We start from the raw sequence: 19,096 nt of genomic DNA, 5'->3' as shown, positions 1-19,096 counted from the left end.
TTTGTGTTTAATTCCCTACATTTTATTTATATAAAGACCACAGTGAAAGTCACTTGAAACCCACCAGGTTTCAACAAGCTAAATGTCTGGCGATCTCAAATGTTTCCAAAAAGGTAGATCCTTAGGATTTTACATACATTGCTGGCAGAAGTATGAATTGGTGAAACCAATGTGAGAAAGACCTAGAAATGTTGATCGTGAACACATTCCTAACTGTATAATATGGAAAAGCTTTTACATGTGAGTATTGAGAGACATGTGTGAAAATATTCATAGCAGTATTGTTCCTAATAGCAAAAAGGGAAAATAACCTAAGTCATCATGAGCAGACATATGGATAAACTGTTACCATCACACAGGCTGCAGTATCATGATGAAATCTCAAAAAGTTAAAGCTGAATAGAAATAGTTATATTATTCCATTTATGGAAAGTGCAAAAGCAGGCAAAGCTGAATAATATTTTGCTTGCAAATACATTTATGCAGCAAAATTATAAATAAAAACAAAAGAATAATTAACACAAAATTCAGAATAACACCTACCTCTAAGATCAAGAACACATAAATGATTGTGGCATGTGAGACAAAGTAACAAGCACAAGAAGCCATGTTTGCTCATTTCTGCTTGCCAGCAGAATTTCACGAAGCCTCTGACTCTGTGATGACATGCAGCTCCCCAGAGGGATCTTTTGAAGACAAAATAGGATAGAGCACATGCCGCCCCGCATGTCTCTTGCCTTAGTCACTATATTCCTTAAAGGATAAATGACCCTAATCCTTGCCTTTTCCTACACATCAGATAACATCTGACAGGGTTAGCGATTATGACTGTAATCTATAACTAGATGTACTCTTACACTCAAACTTCGATGTGATTCTGCTTTAATGTAACATCTGGGCAAGTTGATGTGATTTTGCATGCACTAAACCTCCACAATCTATGTGTAAACTGTGAGCTAAAACACTGTTCTGGAGCACTCTGTCAGAACCTTTCTGAAAGACTTCTTCCAGGCTGTAATTCTCAGGCTATAGTTCTCAGCAAGATTTCTGAATGAAACAAACTTTAATTCCTTAAAAGCTTGATTTTTTTAAAGTCAACTATCATGGCAACCATGAAGGGACTCAGAAAGTAGATTTTCCAGGGTCCATTGAAAGGACCTGGCACCTCAGTACCGGCATGAACCCTCTGAACCCCTCCAGGTCCTCCATGTTTGCAAACAACTGAGTGAGCCTCTTCTGAGTCTCAGAACTTCGATTTGATGGGTGGTTCTAAGTTTTATTCAGCAAGTTGCTTTTACCCCTTGAGGAAGGGGCAAATTCTTCCTTGAGACTTTTTATTTCTCAAGAAGGGGAATTCTTCCAGTTAAAAAATACTAGGAAGAATTGGATATGTGAGGCTGTCTGATTGGCTAGGTTAAGCCAGTGTTTTCCCTTTCAATTTGATTCTATAAACAAGGCTCAGCAGGGGAGAAACTACTAAAAATCTTGAAGGTTTGACCTGAGTTGACTCCAAAGACAAGGAACACTTGCTTCTTCTAGCCGGGTTCTGATTTGGCATCCTGGGTGACTGGAGATCTCTTGGAAATGTCAGAGTACAGTCTTCATGACATGCAGTGGTCCCATAGGAAATTCTTCATCACAAGTAATTAAAAATTGGCTCATTCAGGGACACAGACATAAGAGTCTGTCACCCACTGCTCCTAGCCCCCATAATTGCTTTAGGCAACCAGAAGAAACAACCAAGACACATAAGATGAGTAACAGCATTGGCAATGCTTGAAGCAGCACATTTGACTCATTACACTTATCACTAGTGTTTCTGCTTTGCTGAGCTCTCACAATGGGAGACAAATAATCCCAGACTGAAAGAACAGGGGAACTAAGCACCCAAGATCCAGCAGGCTTCATGTCTAATACATACGGAGCCTATATTTGCAAGCATCTCCCTAGATGGGAGGCTTTACTAAAGGGAACTTAACATTGAAATGGCAAAAAATGAGACTTTTACACACAAAGGTATAGTATAGTAGGTTTTCTGGGACTCCAACTAGCTACATATTATGGCCCATTCTTATGCACATTTTAAATGGGTGGGCAAATTACATCAAGAAAAATTCAGAACTCAAATGTTAATTATCCCTGCAACTATAGAGTTAACATGTAAAGCCTTCTAAATTCTCTATCTCTCTATTTTTTTCCTGCCTACTTTGAATCTGCTGACTTTTCTACTGATGTTGAGATAAAACACACTGTTTATGGTATTACTAATTCAAAGTTACTTGGAGATTTTTTCTTATACAATTCAGCCATGTAAACGTTGAAAATTTAACCATAAACTCATTTGACACTGAAAAAAAAAAGGTGCAAAGAGGTTTTAAAAATCGAACTACCGTGAAAACTGCTTTACCCAAAATTTTGTCCACAGCCCTCATCAGATTACCCATTGGGGCAAATAAAGTTCAGCCATATGAAAAGGTCCCAAATATAATTTGGACCCAACCATCTTTTATAATCCAGTGAGTTTGTATTACTACCTCATGGCTCAAATTCTAAAATGTAAGCAATGATCTTTATTTGTGTGTGTGTATGTTTGGATGTGTTTATGCATGCATATATGTATTATCTTATAGGTTGTGTCTACATGGTACCAAATTGATTTGTAAATAAATGAGCTAATAAATTAGTAAGCCCAAATATTTTCAAAGTTCATTGATTTAAGTACAACTTTAATAAATAAGCTGGTTTTAAAAATATTGAGAAAAGTAAAATAGAAATGTCTTCAAAATTGTCAGCATACTTTTTTGCCTGGGTTTCCTGATCAGACAGTTTTATGTTTGTTCTTCTATATATTTTAAAGTGCCACGGTTTGGCATGAAGTTTATAAACCCAGCCAAAACCAGAATGACATTTGTTTGTGTAATTTTTTATAAATAAGAAACTAATATAATATTGTTGGTTTTGTGGAACCAAAAAAGCGTTCGAATAGCTGAAGCAACCGTAAGCAAAAGGACAAAGTTGGAGGCATCATATTACCTGATTTTAAATTATAAGGCTACAATAATCAAAACAGCATGGTACTGGTATGAAAATAGACACATAGATCAATGGAACAGAAAAGAGAACCCAGAAATAAAGCCACATATTTGCAGCCAATGGATCTTTGACAAAGACAGCAAGAACATACTTTGGGAAAAGGACACCTTTTTCAATATATGGTTCTGGGGTAATTGAATTGTCATATACAGAAGAATGAAACTGGATTCATATCTCTCATCATATACAAAAATAAACTCAAGATGGAGTAAAGGCTTAAACATAAAACGCCAAACTATACAAATACCAGAAAAAAAAACTAGGGAAAACTCTTCTGGACATTGGTCTAGGCAAAAGACCTCAAAAATATGACTAAGACCTCAAAAATACAGGCAAGAAAAACAAAAATAGACAAATGAGACTTAATTAAACTAAAAAGTTTCTGTAGAGCAAAAGAAATAATCAGCAGAGTGAACAGACAACCTGTAGAATGGGAGAAAATATTTGCAAACTATGCATCCAACAGGGGACTAATATCCAAACTGTACAAGAATTCAACTCAACAACAACAAAAGATCAAATAATTTTACTAAAAAGTGGTCAAAGATCATGAATAGACATTTTTCCAAAGAAGACATAGAAATAGCCAAGTATATGAAAAAATACTCAATATCACTAATCATCATCAAATGCAAATTAAAACCACAATTAGGCCAGTGTGGAGGCTGACACCTGTAATCCCAGCACTTTGGGAGGCTGATGGATAAAGATTGCTTGGGCGCAGGAGTTCAAGACCAGCTTGGGCAACACAGCAATACCTCATGGCCACAAAAAAGAAAAATAGAAATTTGAGCTTCCCTCATTACTACCTGCCCCTTAAAAAAAAGCACACACAACAAAGATATCATCTTATCCCAGTCAGAATTACTATTATTAAAAAAGCAAAAAATAACAAATGTTGGCGAGGATGTGGAGAAAAGAAAACTCTTATACACTGTTGGTGGGAATTTAAATTAGTACAACGTCTATGGAAAACAGTATGAAGGTTCTGCAAAGAACTAAAATAGGATTATCATTCAATCTAACAATCCCACTACTGGGTATCTACCAAAAGGAAAATAAATCAGTATATAAAAAACATATCCACATTCATGTGTTTATCACAGTGCTATTCACAATAGCAAAAATATGGAATCAACCTGTGTCCACCAATGGTTGATTGGATAAAGAAGATGTGGTATATGTATACAATGGAATCCTATTCAGTCATAAAAAGAATGAAATCATGTATTTTGCAGCAACATGGATGGAACTAGATTTCACTCTCTTAAGTGAAACAAGGTAGACACAGGAAGTCAAATATTGCATGTTCTCAGTCATAAGTAGGTGCTAAAAATGTGTACACATGGACAGAAGAGAGTGGAGATTGACAATGGAGACTCAGAAGGGTGAGAGGGTGGAGGGGGGATGGATGATTAGAAATTACTTAATAAGTACAATGCATGTTATTTGGGTAATGGATAACCTAAAAGCCCTGACTTGATCACTATGCAATCTATGCATGTAACAAAATTACACATGTACCCCATAAATGTATAAAAATTAATAATAATAATAATATTAGCTTAGTGAAAACAGCCAAGTCTTCTGAGTTACCAGGAAAATACCCATATATTTCACTTTAAGGTTCTTACTTAGGTAAACACCTGATATTCACAGACTATAAAATGATTAACGGGGGAATATCTTGTAATGATGACTAGCTTTGTCTAATATTTCAGTTTTTATAAGTAATCTAGGTAACTATTAAAAACTAAGTAAATTAAATAAATGTAAATGAGATAAATGCTTATAATGACCTTTTCATGTAGTTTAAAATCTTAATGTTATGTTAAATTAAATAATAGATACTCATTAAATGTTTGGGTCATTTCCAATTAAGAAAAACTTAAAAGGAAAGGTGTTTTTAAGAAATTATAAAATGTTTCTCATCTATAAAATACTGACATGTGCCAGACAATTCAAGATTGCTTGGTTTCTAGTTTTATACTAAACTTTAAGGTTACTAAGAATAAAAATTCTAATTAATAGATATAATTCTATGCATAAAATGTACCCCCAAAATATGATGTGTTTTTAAGAAGAAAAGTTATAAGAAAGGCATAAAAATGTGCTCTTTATTGAGAAAAATAAAAATTTTGTCTAATTTGTAGATTATTTATGAAACAAGATAAAAAGGAAGCAGTCACTAGGGGAGAGATATGGGAAGAAAGTTATGGATATGAAGATGTAATTTTGGTAAGGAAGGTAGAAAATAAGAGAATAATATTTTATGAGAAAGGATCTTGTATGGTAAATTTTTCTTCTTAAACAAAATGACTGGTTATTTAAGAAAGAGAAAGGATTAGACAAAGCAGAAAGTCCAAGCATGTTATACATGGTTTGTGTAAGTCATAATAAAGTTTGTGAAAAGAGAATTTATAAAATGAATTTTGTATGTGATTAAGTTGGCTATAATTAAAAAAATAAGTGTTTCTAAATATTGAGCTTTAATATTAAAAATAATACAAAACTAAAAATTTTGATCTCGTATGTTAGAACAAGGTTTTCTTAAAGTATTAATTTGCTCTTTGTAAAATTACAAGAGGTTTTGGTTTTTAATCCTGAAATTTGTTTCTTTTTGAAACTTCTCAAACTTGTACCTCAGAAGTTTTAACTTTTATTGTACCTCACTGCACATGATTTGCAGGTCATATATAATTGCCTTCTATTTTTGTCCCCCCTTGAGAAGGTATGTCTTTTTGCTTGGCTGGAATAATAACCATTTCTTTTAACCTTCTCATCAACTCCTGTAACACTTTTTTCTCCTGTTCTACCTTTGCCGCTGTGGCCTGATGCTGAAATGTTTATCTTAAAGGTCTAGAAAAACAAGGTTTTCCTCCAGTATAACTTGATTTTGGGCTTTTGACTTTTTTTGATACGTCTAAATTGTTCCATGTAACCGGGGAACTTTCCATGCTGTTACTAAGAGCATGTATTCCCTTGCTCAAGGTAATAGTTTACTTGTTTACATTCTTCTAAAATATAGTGTTTACTCATGACCCTGGACACACTCTTCCTGTGTCTGATTAAATTCAAATACTCTTTTCATCAGATTTGACTTCCAGGTTTTCTAAATGGGTTTCCCATAAGGGGAAGCAATCACACTGTAGGAGGTTTTTCTTTACCTTTTTGGGAACTGGCCTAAAAAACAAAGATTTTATATTCTATCAAGATAATTCCTACATTGTTTTTATTAGGTGTTTGGTTACATAAGAAAACACAGCTTTAACAGGATTAAGGTTTTTACATCCATGAAACTTTATGTATTACTTTTGAAGCCTTTTGATTATTACTCTGGTTAAAAGAATAACTTATTTTATAATGCCTCATGATTCTGTTTTGATTAAATGTTTTAAATCTTTTGACATCTGAGTCAAGTTCCCCAAGATTAAAATCATAAATTAAGTCTTTTTTGGATGAAAGGATAAGAATTATTTGGTAAATTGTATGAGAGGCATTGTCAAATGATGGTACTAGATTTTCTTTCAGTTACATTTATGAGTGTGTTATTGAAATAAATGTTCCAACAATTATATAAATTCATAAAAGTCTGTTTTCAGTAGTAAGTTTGGTTATCTTGTTAAATCTTTTCTAAAGTTATATTTGTATGAATATATTGTTAATGTGATAAACTCTAGTCCAAAATTGTTTTTGTGAAAAAAAGGCTTTAATAAATATGGGTGCAAAAAGAGAGAAAATAGTACAATTAATTTAAAGAATTCAAATATATGTTGTAGTTTTGTTAAATGCTTATCATATTTTTTTCTGTCTGTAACTCACTTTAATGCTATTAAGTATACACTGCTATGCATAATCTGTAGTATTCTTGTAATAGTCCTATTGAGGTGTTGTGTTAGGCACAGGAAAGGCAATGCCAGAAAAAAAAAGGATCATACTCATTAGAAAAATAGATGCAACCCAAAGTGTTTTCCAATAAATAGGCAAGTATGCATATTGGGCCTGATGCTCATTCCTTACAACTGCAACTGAGAAATTAGTGACCTTCTCAGGAAAGAGGCTTTCTAGCTATGTGGGACGATTGATGTTGGTCCTGTAAATGTAACCAAATAGTTGATTTATGAACAAAAGGAGAAACTTGCGGGATCAAGTAGCAAATGTAAGAAGCCATGTTTGCTCATTTCTGCTTGCTAGCATGTTTTCATAAAGTCCATGGCTCTGTGACAACATGCAGGTCTCTGGATGGGTTGCTTTGAAGACAAAACAGCTTAGAGGACACAACCTCCCATGTCTCCTGCCTGAGTCACTACATTCCTTAAGAGATAAATGACCCTAGTCCTTGCCTTTTCCTACACATAAGATAATGTCTAACAAGGTAATATGGTTTGGCTGTGTCCCCACCAAAATCTCATCTTGATTTGAAACTCGCACAATTCCCACGTGTTGTGGGAGGAATCTGGTGGGAAGTAATTGAATCATGGGGTGGGTCTTTCCAGTGCTGTTCTCATGATAGTGAATAAGTCTCAGGAGATCTGATGGTTTTAAAAATGGAAGTTTCCCTGCACAAGCTCTCTTCTCTTGTCTGCTGCCATGTGAGATGTGCCTTTCACCTTTCACCATGATTGTGAGGCCTCCCCAGTCATGTGGAACTGTAAGTCCCATAAACCTTTTTCTTTTGTAAATTGCCAAGTCTTGGGTATGTCTTTATTAGCAGTGTGAAAATGGACTGGCCAGGCATGGTGGCTCATGCCTGTAATCCCAGCACTTTGGAAGCCCGAGCTGGGTAGATCACCTAAGGTCAGGAGTTTAAGACCAGCCTGGCCAATGTGGTGAAACCCTGTCTCTACTAAAAATACAAAAACTAGCTGGGTGTAGTGGCAGGCACCTGTAATCCCAGCTACTCAGGAGGCTGAGGCAGGAGAATCGCTTGAACCTGTGAGGTGGAGGTTGCAGTGAGCCGAGATCATGCCATTGCACTCCAGCCTGGGTGACAACAGCAAAACTCCATCTCAAAAAATAAAAAAAAAATAAAAGAAAATGGACTAATACACAGGGTTAATAATTTATGACTCTGTAATCTATAACCAGGTGCTCTTACACCTAAACATTCATGTGATTCTGCTTCAATATAACTCCTGAGCAAGTTTGATGTGATCTTCTATATACTAAATCTCCATAGTCCATATATAAACTGTGAGCTGAAACACTGTGCTGGAGCAGTCAGACAGAATCTCTCTGAAAAACTTCTCCAGGGTCATAGGCCCAGAATAAATAGAAACTTCTCACCCAGATGGCTCCAAGGCATCATACTTAATATTAAGAACATTAGTTTACATTAATTTATATCAAACTTTAAGCACCTGTCCCATTAAGCTAATGGGAAATTCAGTCTTCGTTGTTATAATGACTCTCCAATTTGAGAGTAACATGGTGGTTTGTTTTCCCCTAACTTGAAGGTTATGCAAAGATCCTGAAGCCATACATGAGCCAGCTCATTAGGGAGACTCCTCTGATAGTCAACCACTGGTCCACTGACCTAAGTGTCAGGTTATCCCTGCTGTCACCCCACACTCGGGATGTAGGGGTCTTCAGGGATTGGGGATGGAGGTTCTTGGGTTTAGAATTTAGCCTCCTCAGCACATCATGCAGCTACCCCTTCTGAGGCTTTTCAAACTCCCCAGATAAATTAGCATCTGTGTCCAAGCTATTTATTTAATCTCTCTGTAGATTCTTATGCCAATGCTATACTTTAAGGAAACTTATTAAAGCTTTAAAATATATATTAACATTCTAACAAGTTTTTTCTCATTATATTTCTCTTGGTGGCTTTTATTAGCCCCAAGCAGCTGCCTTCATCTGCTTGGGGATGAGATGTCTTCAGAGTAAGGATCTTCCATCACCACATCCCTAGAGTTACCCCTGTGCCCACTCCCCACTCTCATTTTCCCTGATTGGGTTTCTATTTTCAAATTATTTTCCAAACAGAAAAATAAATTCTCTACAGAAAGCCATGTCCTCTCCTAACCCATCTTTGGCCAGTTTGACATAATCTCTACTTCAGAAAAAACTGAAAGTCAGCTTAATCAAATCCAAAATAAAGAATTTAACACAGTTACAAAATATAATGGCATTTGCTTCTTAGGTCCCCAGTGAGAAAGCACAGTTCCAGTCTCATAATTCCACCAAAGTTTACACAACAAAAATCCTTTCTCCCAGTTGAACAATGTATGTATTTGCTTGAGGAAATACCCACTCTCTCAAACAAAAAGAGCTGTGTCCAAAACCCCAGGACACTTTTGGCTTTTGCTATGGTAAATAAAGAGTTCCATTTTGTTTCCTCTCCAAGGACATGTTTCAACAAATAGGAGGCTTCACTCTGGCTGGAAAAAGGAAAAGTAAGCCATTACATCTCTGTCTGTCTCTCACATACACACACCATAGACATTAATAATTCACAACCCCTCTCTTATGCTCATCCTAAGGACCTTGGTTGCTCTGTTACTCCCAGCTTTATTTGGGCCATTTTGCCCTTGGAAAGTTGTTAAGGTTTCTCATTGACAATTGAAAATCCCTATGACTTCACAACCGAAATTCAAAATTTAACTTTTGCCCTTCTTCCTAGAGCCCGCATTTCCCCCCACCCTCCAAAGCTGCCCGGCTGCCTGCTCAGGTACAGGCCACACCCAGCATGGATGCCTAGCTGGTTGGCAGCTCTCTCTCCACCTCATTTGCAGTACATATGTGGCCTCTGCAAGCCCCATTTCACCCCTTTCCCAGATGAGATTTCAGCGGGTTTCACCTCAACTACTTTAGGTGTGTACTGTCATCATCCTCATTCAGAGTAATCCATTCTTCATTAGTTTGCTTTAGAAACAAATAAGGAAGTATGTAGTCTCAGGCTGCTTGCAGTCAGCTTGTTTCCATGAGAGGATTCACCCATGTGGCAGAGCCAACATCTGGGGAGGAAAGCCCACAGATGTCCTGGTTGAACAAGGCCTGAAGTCCAACTTCCCTTGGTATATTTCAGTTATATGAGATAATCAAATCCGTTTATTATGTAAGCCACTTGGGGTTGAGTTTTCTGTTACTTGCAACTAAAAATATCCCAAGTAACATATCAAATCTCTCTAACCCCAGAAAGTGACTTTCCTCACCCCAAGAAAGGACTTGCCTCCCATGGCAGGACTAGATGGGCTTCTCTCAAGAACCAAAATACAACTCTGGTCCTTTCCTGCTTTCCTTTCTTCTGTCAATGTTCAGTTTCCATTTCTGATGGGCTTTCTTGTCTTTTTTTGTTTTTGTTTTAAAAAACAACTCAGAATTAGTTTGAATTTTAAAATTTAATTTTAACTTAATTTTTATTTTACTTCAGAAATACATATTCACAAGTTAGGCAATTACACAGTTCTTAAAATAAGTCCCCACCCTATCCTCCCACCCCAGCTTCTCCATAGAGGTAACCCCTGCCCATTCTTTCTTCTGCTTCTACCTGTATTTACCTCCTATTGCTAAATAATATGGTTGTACAGCTATTCATCATTTTCCAGATTTAGTTATTATGCATTTTCTGTGATGGAATATGGCAACCTAGGTCTCTTATACCTCTCCCACACACGTACACATCTTCTCCCTTCATTTCCTGAAAAAAAGGTTATATCACAGTATTTCACTCCAGCAGCACCCCCTTATCTGTGGGAGTTGCATTCCAAGACCCTGAATACGAATAGCACCAAACCCAAATAGTACCAAACCCGATTGCTGTCAATTGGAACACATTTCTGTTCATGTCTTCCACCCACAAATTTAATACCTTTTCATCTTAACTAAGTGTTTATCACACACCATGGGGTGTAATAAATAATTTTTGCAGCTTGTGGTGCAACAGCAAAACTAGCACAAATTTCTTTTGCCTTCTTCACAATTTTACAGATGGATTTGTTCTTACTGTAGATCTTAGCAACTTCAGCATGTGTTTTTTTTCTTTCCTTATTAAGTCAAGAACTTTCACCTTTTCTGTTAGAGGAAGCACTTTACAGCTTCTCTTTGGTGTATCTTATTTGCCAGCATCACTACTCTCATGCTTTGGGGACATTAGTAAGTAAAATAAGAGTGACTTTAACACAAGCACTGTTATACCACAACAGTTGATCTGAGCAACTGGATGATGACTAAGTGACTCATGGGTGGGTAGGATATACATTGTGGATCCACTGGAGAAATCTCACACCATCCCACTTTGCCCTGCCCAGAACATGGGTGGAGGGTGATAGTGCGAGATTTCAACATGCTACTCCAAACAGCACATGTTTTAAAACTTAAGAATTATTTCTGGAATTTTCCATTTAATATTTTCAGACTGGCTGGCTGTAACTGAACTGCAGAAAGCAAAACCACAGATAATGGGAGACTATTATATTCACATTATCCTCTATGTAAATATTATTCACAGCTGAGCCATGTAGTGTACTGTGGTTATATTTCCTCTCTAATACAAAAGTTTCTTTTCCTCTAGCACTTAAAAACTGTATTGCATTTTTACTTGCTTATTTTTCTATGTATTTATGACTAGTTTATCTCAATCTCTGCAAGAGAAATCTAAATCCCTCTCAATGTGTATGAATCAATTAATTTCTTCTGTTTCTGGGAGACATCTCTCCTACAGTCCTTTAAGAGTCCTGCTCCAACATGAATGAGTTGCTTTCTAAGCCTGCTACACACCAACATCCTGGGAATTCTCTTCACTTTCTCCTGCGTTGGATTCCTTGTTTCCCAGCTACTGTGTTTTCTTCTATCTTGGTTTAATCTCTTATTTTGGAGGATCTTTTATACTCAAAAGGTCTCTATCTACTCTCACATTTATTTGTTGGTGCCTTTCATGTTACAGCCTTTCCCTGAAATGTATTGTGTTCATTGACTACTGTTCATAATTAAGAATGAGGCTCTGACAGGTTGACCAAATGCTGTGAGTGGAAGGGATTTGTTGCATTGTGGGCTTCATCGTCAGGTGAGTAATAGGGCAGATACGCAGCTTTTGTGTTGAAGGATCCTCAACTATTTGTATCTGTCAGCCTTTTTTTCAGATTATGCAGTTTCCCCACAGGAGGATCCTCCAGGGTCCTGTCTTGACGGGGTTTGAGTCTGTCTGTCATCATTCTGGTAGCTAAATAAGGAAAGGGTACTGGGATTTGTGTTTAGTATGACGACTGACTTAGTCCCTCCCTACTTTCAGAATGCCATATCACCTCCACCCTTTACCGTACTACGAGTCAACAACTCTGAAGAGAAACTTTTGGTTTTCTTGTGAGAGTGAGGAGGGGGAGGAAATTGGTAGGAAAGGACAGCTTTTATTCAGACTTTCAACCAATCTTCCTGGAAGTTTACAAGGGTAGTGGTGGGGAGAGCACCCAGCCAACACTGCTGCACAGAGATTTTTAAAACTCTTACTAGCTGTGTAAACTTAAACAAGCTTCTTAATTTCTCTAAGCTTCAATTTCTTCAGCTGTAAAATGGAACTCAGAGCTTTGGTGTGAATGTCAAATGGGATCAATGAATGTAAAGTGCCTGGAATAATCTGCCCTGCAGGGAGACTGCATTCAATTGTTGTCAGTACAATGGTCATGGTGGTAGTAGTTGGTAGTATCCTTAGCCTTGTTTCAGTGGACAGAAAGGAACCTCTCACACTATCTAGTGTTTTTCTACACTATCTCAAAAGGGAAGGCAGCATCTCCTACTCATCTTCTGCCGAAATGTTAATAGAATTTCAGGAGTGCAACAACCTTTGCTATTTGCCCTCTACTCCATCTTTCCCTTGAGTGCCCAACCCTAATCCTCAGAGGCACCTCTTTTATTTTTGGCTTCCATCCCAATGAATTAATGGGAAGGAGAACTGCAGCAAGGTCAACTAACCTGCATCTCAAAGAAAATTTGAGATACATGTCCTTGATGATCCCCCTTCCATTCTGTACACAATTCTTTCATTTCGTAGGGCAATGCCCCAGATCCTCCTCCTACTTTTCCTGTCCCTCCTAATACCCTGGCAAGAGAGACACAGTAGAAATAGTGTTGCCTTCAGTGTGTTAGAACCTCTCTCCCAATGCAAAATGAAATTCTTCCTTCCCCTACTTATCACCAATTCCCTTTTGCTCCAATCCTTCTCCCCTTTTTCTCTCACTGTCCTTACTTGGGACTTGATGCTGCTTTGTTATAGGACAGCCTTCCTCTTCACAGTTAGTCTTTCCCTGAATCTTAGGATGCGCTTCTTTTCTGCTCTGGGGCTTCCAGTAGCGTCGTTAGTTGGCTATATCTCAAGGGATTGAAGAGGACAGGGGAGCTGGAGAAGCTGGGGAAGTTGTGGCTCTTTTGAAGAATTTAGAAAGCCTGATGGGCCACAGATCTGGTTCAATATCTGAAGAAAAGTAGGATCCAATGTGCTTTGCATTTTTTCCCAGTCTGATATTTCAGCCCACAGGACTCTAGTAGGGATTTTTCCTCCTGTATCCCTCATTAAGACTCAACAACTGAAAATACACTGAATAAAATTTTTGAAGTAGGTCTTATTAACAAAAGTAATGTTCAACTAAATATTAAGAATCAACATTTGTTGGGAATGATGTAAATACAAAGTCATTTGGAGACTATGAGTGAATGAAGATGGACACAAGGATACAAGAACAGGTCTCATCTAAGAGCTCCTTATACTCTTGTTTCCTTTCTCAACCACACACTAACAGGGAAAACACACTTTGTCTTTGCCTTCTGTGGATGGCCTTTTCTGAGTGCAGACCTTAGTCTGTCCTTAAAATTCTCCCCAGCAAAGTAATAGAGCAGAGGATTGAAGCAGGCATTGGCTGCCGCCAAGGCCAGTGTGATAACCACAGCTTTATGCAGTCTGTCTTTGCATGTACCCACTTTCCATGTCACCAAGTGGATGGTCCTCAGTGTGTGATAGGGCAGGAAACACAAGAAGAAGATGATCAAGGTGATGATGATGGTGGTCAGTGCCTTCCTGTGAGAAACCCGCAGCCCCGATTCTGGGACCTCCACTTTTAACAGAACCCGAATGATCAGCAGATAACAGATGCTGAGTGTGAAAAATGGCAGCAGGCAGCCCACCACCAAGGCAATATAGTTCATGGTCTGCAGCTTAGCAATTTTATAGAGATTCAGCTCTAAGCATGATGTGACACTGCCCTTCTGCTCAGAGCCACTGTCCAGGAGCATTACTGAGGAAGCCATGATAAGGATCCATATGATCCCACAGAGGATCCAGGCACTCCTGATGCTGGTGACATGCAGAAGCCGAAAGGGGTGAACCGTTGCCAGGAAACGCACAACACTCAGCACGGTCAGGAAATAAATACTGCTGTACATGTTGACATACAAGGAATAAGACATAATCCTGCAGGCCAGGTCTCCAAATATCCAACTGGAGCCTCTAAGATAATAGTCAGCCCTGAAGGGAAGCGTACTTATGAACAGGAGATCTGAAATGGCCAGATTTAGCATGAAAACGTTCACGGATGTGGACCTCTTATAAGGCTGCAGGAAAACATATATGGACAACCCATTTCCCAAGACTCCCCAGACAAATATTATCAGATATACAATTGGGAAAAATTCTCTCTTGAAGTTTTCAATTGTGCAATTCCTGCTGTTGTTATTGCTGAAGGTGCCATTTGGTTCCATTTCTGATACGGAGATGGATGGATACAAGGACATAAATTTTCTCTCCATGCTGGGTTAAAAAGAAACAGACACAAAAAGTTACTTTGTGAATTTCCCTTTTTCCTTCTTGCTTACTGATTACATCTCTCTAGGTTTTGATGAAACAGGGAGCAATACTATCTTTTCTTTAAAAGTTGAGTTTTAAAACACTGGTTAAGTCTTTACTACATGCTGCATTACATTTCATAATAAATTTAAATTTCCTGATTTTTGAATGTAGAATAGCCATTAATTTGTTTGGTTGAAGCTGATGCTTCAAACTTAGAGAACTTGTGACCTAGTGCCCCTGTTGACATGAATACCTTACTATGATATTGCAGCCTAAAACTACTGAATAGCAGATTTCTCATCAGAAACTATGGAGGACAGAAAGAAATGGCACATTTCTCAAATGCTGAAAGAAAAGACCTGCCAAGCTAGTATTCTATGTCCAGCAAAAATATCCTTCAAGTACAAAGAGAAAAATCAAGACTTTTTCAGACGGAAAACTAAGACTTTGCTGCCAGCAGACCTATCTTAAAAGAATGACTAGGCTGGCTGTGGTGGCTCACGCCCGTAATCCCAGCAGTTTGGGAAGCTGAGGCCGGCGGATCACCTGAGGTCAGGAGTTCAAGACCTGTCTCGCCAACATGGTGAAACTCCGTCTCTACTAAAAATACAAAAATTAGCTGGGCCCAGTGGCAGGCACCTGTCATCTCTGCTACCCGGGAGGCTGAGGCAGGAGAATTGCCTGAACCTGGGAGGCAGAAGTTGCAATGAGCCGAGATCATGCCATTGCACTCCAGCTGGGGCAACAAGAGCGAAACTCCATCTCAAAAAAAAAAAAAAACAACAAAACAAAACAAAAAACAAACAAACAACAAAGAATGACTAAAGGAAGTTCTCTAAACAGAAAGGAATTTATAAAAGAAGGAAACTTAGAATATTAGAAAATAAGAAAGAACATGGTAAGCCAAAATATATGTAAATACAATAGGCTGTCCTTCTCTTTTAGAGTCTAAGTTACATTTAATGTTTTGAAACAAAAACATTAATGCTGCCTGATGTGGTTTTAAATGGATGTAGAGGAATTATTGAGATAATTATATTATAAATGAGGGAAGGCAAAGAGACATAAGAGGAAATAAGAAGTTTTCTATACTTCACTTGAACTGGTAGAATGATGATGCTAATAGACTATCATAAGATATATATATATGTATATCTTTATATACATATATATATAGAGAGAAATACCTAGAGCTTCCACTAAAATGATATACAAAGGGATACACTCAAAAACATTACAGATAAATAAAAATGGAATTCTAAAAAGTGTTCAGATAACCAACAACAAGGCAGGAAAAAGAAAACAGATAATAAAAACAGAAAAAAATAAAATGGCAGACATCCCTGATTCATCAATAATTACATTAAATATAAGTAGTCTAAATATACCAATTAAAAGATAGAGGAATGGAATATATTTTTTAAATGACCGAATTATGTACTGCCTATAACAAACACTTCAAATAGCAGTATTGGCTGGTTGAAAGTAAAAGGATGGAAAAATGCATGTTATTCAAATCAAAGGAAATAAGGAATGGCTCTTTCAGTATTAACTAAAATGGACTTCAAAGCAAATGACATTGCCAGAGACAGTGAGGGACACTATACAATAATAACAGGGTTTAACCACTAAGAAGACGTACCAATTCTAAATGGGTAGGCACCAAACAACAGAGTTGCAAAACTGAAGCAAAACTGATAAAACTGAAAGGAGAGATATTTAGTGACTTCAAGGACCTCTCTCAGCAATCGATGAAGCAAATAGACAAAAACTCAGCAAAGGTATAGAAAAACTAAAAACACCATCAACCAACAGGATCAAATTGACATGTATAAAACACTTCACCCAACAAAAGCAGAATACTTATGCTTTTAAGTGTTCACAAAACTTATACCAAGATAAACCACATCCTGGGACATAAAACAAACCTTGATAGATTTCAAATAATTGAAATAATATAGAATGTGTTCTCTAACTACAAGGGAATCAAACTAGAAATCAACAGCAGCAAGATAACAGGAAACCCTCAAAACACTTGAAAACTAAACAACACACTTCTGAATAATCCATGGGTCAAAAAGGAAATCTCAAGGGAAACAAAAAATATATCAAACTGAATAAAAGTGAAAATATAAATTTGTGAGATGTAGCAAATGCAGTATTAGGACAAAACTGTATAACACTAAATTCATACATTACAAAAAGGAAAAGTCACGAAATAAGAATATAAGCTCCATCCTCAAGAAAAAAAAAAGCAAGCAAAAGGAAGGAGATAGTAAAGAGCAGAAATCAAGAAATTGAAAACAGAAAAAAATAGAGAAAAAAATGAAATGAAAAACTGGTTATTTGAAAAAAGTCAATACAATCGATTGCAGGTGCATGCCACCATGCCCAGCTATTTTTTCTTTTTTGTAGAGATGCTGTATCTCCATGTTGCACAGGCTGGTCTTGAACTCCTGAGCTCAAGTGATCCTCCCACCTTGGCCTTCAAACCGTGAGATTATAGGCGTGGGCCACCATGCCTGGCCAGGTAACTTTCTTATAGTAGCAGAACAGACAAAGACAATAATGAATTAAAATTTGCATATATTAAATAAAATGTTACATCTCCTGATACAATTGACAAATCTCTAGCAAGAGGTACAAAAAAAAAGTAGAACAGACATAAATTTCCATTGTCAGGAATAAAACAGGAGATAACACTATTGATAGATACCTGAGGCATCAAAAGGATAATGAGAAAATACTTTGAATAACCCTACAAACATAAATTTCACAACTTAGAGGAACTAGACTAATTCCTCATAAAATGAAAAATATCTCAACTCACCGAACATTAAATAGATAATTTGAATATCCCCATAAGTATTAAGGAAATTAAATTCTTAATTGAAAAACTCTCAAAAAAGAAACCTCCAGATCCAGATGGCTTCACTGGAGAATTCTGCCAACTATTTAAATAAGAATTAACACCAATTCCATACAGTGTCTTCCAGAAAATAGAAGAGAAAGGTATTTCCCAATTTATTTTATTGAAGCTAAGTATTACCCTGATACCAAAACGAGGCAAAGTTAATACAGAACAAAACAAAAGACTATGGATGAATATCCCCTGTGAATGTAGGTGCAAAATACTCTTAGCAAAATACCATCAAATAAAATTTAGCAATATATGAAAAGAATTATACACCATGACCAAGTAATCATATCAATTAATATTTTTTAAAGTGCATGACAAAATTCAATATCCATTCACAATCAAAACTCCCAGAAATATAGGAGTAAAGAGGAACTTCCTCAACTTGATAAAGAGCATATACAAAAAACCTACAGATAACATTATACTTCATAGTAAAAGACTGAGTGTCTCCCCCATAAGATCAGGAGCAATGCAAGGATGCCCATTCTCACTGTCTTATTCAACATAGTGCTAGAAGTTCTAACCAGTGAAATGAGGCAAAAACACAAAAAGGAAATAAATATCATATAGATTAGAAAGGAAGAGATAAAATGCTTCCTATCTGTAGATGACATAGTTACATAGAAAACCCCAAGAGACCTACAAACATACACATACGTGCACACACACAAAGAAAACAAAAATCTCATAGAGCTAATAAGTGAATTTAGCAAAGTGGCAGAATACAAAATAAACATAGAAAATATATTATATTTTATAAACTAGTAATACACATATGAGCACACTGAAGTTAAAATGCAATACTATTTATATTCAATAAAAATTAAAATGAAAGACAGGTGTAAATCTCACAAGACATGTACAGGACTTGCATGCTGAAAACTACAAATTATTGGTGAAAGAAATCAAAGTTTTAAAGAAATGGAGAAACATGCCATGTCATAGATTAGAAGACAATGGAATAAAGATGTCAATTCTCCCCAGATTTATATACAAAATTATGAAATTCCCAGTAAAATCCTTGTAAGTTTTTTTGTAGATATAGATAGGATTATTCTAAATCTTAAATGAAAAGGCAGAGGAACTAGAATAGCAAAAACACTTTGAAAAAGAAGATTGAAGTGGGAAGAATCAATCCATCTAATTTCAAGACTTATTTTATAGCTAAAGTAATTAAGAATGTATGGTAATGGCTGAAGGACAAACAGATAGATCAACAGAAAAGAATAGAAACCCAGAAACAGACCCACATAACTATGCCCAACTTAATTGTTTACAGAAGTGCAAAAACAATACAGTGGAGGAAAGAT

The 19,096-nt window shown here is 36.7% G+C and overlaps 1 protein-coding gene across 8 annotated transcripts in view; it reads right to left on the bottom strand.

The window, feature by feature from the left end:
• Positions 1-19,096, bottom strand: part of CYSLTR2 (cysteinyl leukotriene receptor 2) — a 93,557-nt gene that overhangs the window by 23,771 nt on the left and 50,690 nt on the right. For 4 of the 8 annotated variants that reach the window (XM_055359831.2, XM_019039491.3, XM_055359832.2 and 1 more), the window contains one exon: positions 10,419-14,827. The exons of the other annotated variants lie outside the window; for them this stretch is intronic. In XM_055359831.2, the coding sequence (XP_055215806.1) occupies positions 13,786-14,826 (1,041 nt within the window). In that variant the 5' untranslated portion in view covers position 14,827 and the 3' untranslated portion in view covers positions 10,419-13,785. Of the gene's footprint in view, positions 1-10,418; positions 14,828-19,096 lie in introns of those variants that run through there. 8 annotated transcript variants of the gene reach the window in all.

Source organism: Gorilla gorilla, chromosome 14 (assembly GCF_029281585.2).
Source record: "Gorilla gorilla gorilla isolate KB3781 chromosome 14, NHGRI_mGorGor1-v2.1_pri, whole genome shotgun sequence".
NCBI lineage: Eukaryota > Metazoa > Chordata > Mammalia > Primates > Hominidae > Gorilla > Gorilla gorilla.
The sequence above is the reverse complement of the archived record's forward strand: the minus strand, read 5'-3'. Positions and strand labels throughout refer to the sequence as shown.